Source organism: Lytechinus variegatus, chromosome 15 (assembly GCF_018143015.1).
Source record: "Lytechinus variegatus isolate NC3 chromosome 15, Lvar_3.0, whole genome shotgun sequence".
Lineage (NCBI taxonomy): Eukaryota > Metazoa > Echinodermata > Echinoidea > Temnopleuroida > Toxopneustidae > Lytechinus > Lytechinus variegatus.
In genome coordinates, this window is record NC_054754.1 from 21,355,373 (window position 1) to 21,359,366 (window position 3,994).

Genomic DNA, 3,994 nt, shown 5'->3' on the forward strand with positions numbered 1-3,994 from the left:
ATTTATAAAGAGTATCTTAACTGTCTCCTCGCGAATATGAGAAAGATATATTTACATAAAGAATGATATTGAACAGGTAACCCGAAAAGCACAGATACAAATGAATGAGTTCTATGAAAGACCTATCGATTAACACAGTACTTACAAAGCAAAGATTTAGGTACAACGGTCTCAGATTTTTTTTTTATTTCAGCTGATAATTTATTTTTGCCCTTGTTTTTGCTCTCTTTACCAAGCAGTTCATAAAAACACGTGTTTCTATTCTGGGTCCACATTATCATGCACACTATGCTGTTTTGTGAATTCCCGTATATCATCAGATATTACGTCATGCATTTTGGAAAGTACGGGGTTGTTTTATCCTTCACCCCTATCCCCCCGGCCCCCGCCCCCCTCTATGCTTATTATGATCTGTGGTCACTGCTCTAGCAGTCCCAGAGAACCTAGTCTCCTTTCATCAGATCTATTGTCTTACCATTTGCCCCTACAACCCCTCTCCCAACTAAAGAATGTGATCACGATCACTCCTCTGGTAATCCAAGAGAACCTTGTCTCCCTTCATCGGATCGCAGAGGTCCCTGTGGAAAATGAGAAATGAGAAAAATATTTAGGTAAATAATGAGATTCATACAATACAAATGAAAACGTATTTCCATTACCAATGTTTTAATTTTTGACATGAAATATCAATGAATTGACTAATAGAGGAACAAATATCTACTAATTTTTCCAAAAAAGAAATCTTGAAAATTGAGGTTTATAACATTCTCTGAACATAATGTCACATGCACACATACACATGGATTTGTATTTCTCTACGCTAACGTTTGCTAAAATTGGCTCCCCCATCCCCCAAAACACACACACCACAGAGAAGAAGACAAGGGGGGGGGGGGGCAAATAGAAAAATAAGCGCTGTATACTTACAATTTCAGACATTATATCGTCATCCTGTGTGTCAAACCCCGAAGTTTCCGGAGCAGTGTCTAGTCCCGCTCCGGTGTTTCTTTCGTCCTGAGGCTGTACACCCACGTTCAAGACCTCCTTTTCTTCCTTTAAAAGTGTGGGGGAATTACAAAATAAATGATGAGATGGAGAGAAAACTATTTCATAGTGAGAAAATGTCAGAATTTACTTTATTTTCCTTTTCCCGTCTATATAGCACGCCTATACGAAAAGGTGAAATGAGAAAAGTGATAGCATTTATGAATAGGGTCTATATTGAGTTGATCACTTCTGACAGCTTTATTTTATTTTCATTTTTTGCTGATAAATGCAAAGCTGGTATATAACCTATTACATAGGGAACATGTTACTTCGAAATTAATCAGGCACAGTGGCTGACCTTTAGCATGTTTAGACGACAGAGGACTCTTGGGTATTTTGTTTTTCGAATTGGTAGAACGGGGTTTCGAACTCACAACTTTACGATCTTCTAACCACTAGACCACACGACCCGTCAATGTCGTGACAAAATTTAGCACCAAGAGGATTTATACTTATTAAGGTTTGCATACGAGGAGTGAATGACTTAAAATGAATATGGAATTGAAAATTCGATAAGTTTATTGTGTGCAGTACTTGTCTGGCTAGTTGAGTTGGTCAAAGTCTTAGAACGGCACATAGAGGGCAGCATTCACATTTATCAATTTTGTACTTCAAGTTTTACTTGCATCCGTAGCTTTATTCATATTGCTTGATTTGCTCAAATTTGCATCATTATACTGTATGAAATCATTTATTTAAACAATATTTTGAAAAATATCACAGTGAATTTTACCGTTTTTATTGATCTACTCACCTTGATTTTCAACACGATTTCTACTTCATTTTTATCAATGGAGCAGGAGAATTTGGTCTGGCGAGTTGAATAAATTTCAAGACGTAAACCTTGGAGATTTATTGATATCTAACAAAATAAAAGCAAAGAAAAATAATAAAAAAAAAATATTTAAAAAATTTGATGAAATACAAACTGTGAATTTATAGTGAATTCCTGCAAACAAGCCTTAGAATACCCCCTCTTCAAGTCTGAATTTCCTAAATTTTCAGCTCGCGCTTCGCGCTTATTTGATTAGTGAGATACCTATGTTACTCATGATTACAACGACTACAAGTGCTTCATGTGTTTACACCAATTCTAACAAAACCAGCAAGCGCTTGGCAATCACATTAGATGACTATGGTGAGAGATGCATACTTTTAATTGATTCCTAAAATATAGTCCGTAAAATGTCTCTGTTTCTGGTCTATACAAAAATTTCATCTCGCGCTTCGCGCTCGTATTGTTTTTTGAAGCGAGACAAGTACGTATCATGATTACAAAACTTTGCTTTTAATGTCCCTTTTAGTTCTGAATATAAAAGATTTTCAGCTCGCGCTTCGCGCTCGCATTATTTGATCAGTGATATACATATCTGTTTAATGGCACTGTCCTTAAAATTAGGTCAGTATACCTGGCAACTGAGTGCACTTTGCTAAGTGACTCGATTTTTTGCTGATGCACCCCCCCCCCCATGCCGCGACCCACGGTACGCCAAAGTAGACCATAGTCTCACATGAAAGCAAAAGTTAATGAACATTATTTTAGTGAATTACTACAAAATTAGATTTAAGTTCTTGAAAATATCTCCAAATTAGTATTCCCAAAATGACTTTTGACAACTAAACAATTCTATCGGGTGGACCAATATCAATATCACATACTCTCTTATTCTATGTTTTATAAACTTCCTATTTTCTTACCTTATTTTCAGCGTTGTCTCTGTCACTGGGGTATGTTTCACGATACTGAGTTGCCATGTCTTTTGATACTCGTTCTAGAAACCAAATATATATTGCAAAACATACACTTAAAATGACTTGTTATGATAGGGTAAGCTGGGTGCAACTGTTATTCTAGTCGTATTTAACTATTTTCTAATCGTATTTTACTAGAAAAGGGTTATTTCTGACTAGAATATGTGTCAAAATGTGACTATGAGTGATTGCCAAATCAGTTGCACCCATCTGACTACTGGTTTAGTCAATTTGACTGATTTGACTAAGAGTGATGAGTTGACATTTCTATGCATGAAATGGAGAAAAAAAAATCACTTTTCCTTCCTTCTTATTCTAAGGCGCCAAAAAAATACATTATAAAACATCAAATAACTCGTAAAAATACTTTTCTGTCGTATATTTATGATCAGTCCTTTATAACAAATTTATTCTCTTTCTTCTCACTTAGCTTAATTTCTAGTAAACGGGTCTTTTTTAGTTATGAGCCCTCTGACCAGTGCAATATTGTTATATCAATCTGATTTTTTTTTCTCGTCGATTTGTCTCTCCTCTAATCTTTCCTAATTTTCATTAAAAAAAGATAAACCTAATCTTAGTTACAAATTCCATCGATATCCCGTGATATGATTTTTCTCTTTTGCCGAATCAGGGGCCGCGATAGCGGGGGGTTTCACCCCCCCCCCGACTTTTTTTTCCAAAACTGTACAAAAACGTAAAAATGACCATAGGATTGTGATTTTTTGCATGGTCACCCCCCCCCCTTGAAAACCGTTCCGCAGCCCCTGCTACATCGTATGGCATTTGATTTTTCTTTGTTTAGAGGGTTATATGCGATGATCAAAGTCCAAAGCAAAAGCGGAAGAAATTATGATATACATACAACTGTAAAACACAGCTCTACAATACATGCTGTATATACATGTATAATAATCATAACGGGAGCATTTCCACTGCAAGCAAATTGTTGATAAAATATAATGTACAATTTCTTCATTTATTGGAGTCATCATACATTGGAATAAAGTCAATATGAAGGTAATATGATGTGTTTTGTTTTAGTAGACATTTTATAGAATTTTATCAAACGATTTCGCCTTAATCTATCTGGTTATGTTGATAATAAAATGGTTACATTCAGTCGTCTTTCCCGTACAATCTCACTGTGATTTGCATGGTGATTTTCATTGCACTGTATATATGTCTAAACTGATTA

The 3,994-nt window shown here is 35.5% G+C and overlaps 1 protein-coding gene across 1 annotated transcript; it reads right to left on the minus strand.

Annotated features, from left to right (window-relative positions):
• Positions 1 to 479: 479 nt before the first annotated feature.
• On the minus strand, positions 480 to 2,815 carry LOC121428618. Its single transcript, XM_041625381.1, has 4 exons — positions 2,746 to 2,815; positions 1,802 to 1,909; positions 928 to 1,053; positions 480 to 578 (listed from the first exon to the last, which is right to left on the minus strand). Exons 1-4 carry the CDS (start codon positions 2,800 to 2,802, stop codon positions 522 to 524), a joined length of 348 nt encoding a protein of 115 aa, XP_041481315.1. The 5' UTR covers positions 2,803 to 2,815; the 3' UTR covers positions 480 to 521.
• Positions 2,816 to 3,994: the final 1,179 nt, after the last annotated feature.

Bases quoted from the DNA above. Each gene is read 5' to 3' on its own strand.
- LOC121428618 (XM_041625381.1), bottom strand. From the start codon at position 2,802: ATGGCAACTCAGTATCGTGAAACATACCCCAGTGACAGAGACAACGCT. The intron at 1,910-2,745 runs GTAAGAAAATAG...TTATTTTGTTAG, and splicing joins GAGACAACGCTGAAAATAAG to ATATCAATAAATCTCCAAGG. The intron at 579-927 runs GTAAGTATACAG...CATTTTCCACAG, and splicing joins ACGATATAATGTCTGAAATT to GGACCTCTGCGATCCGATGA.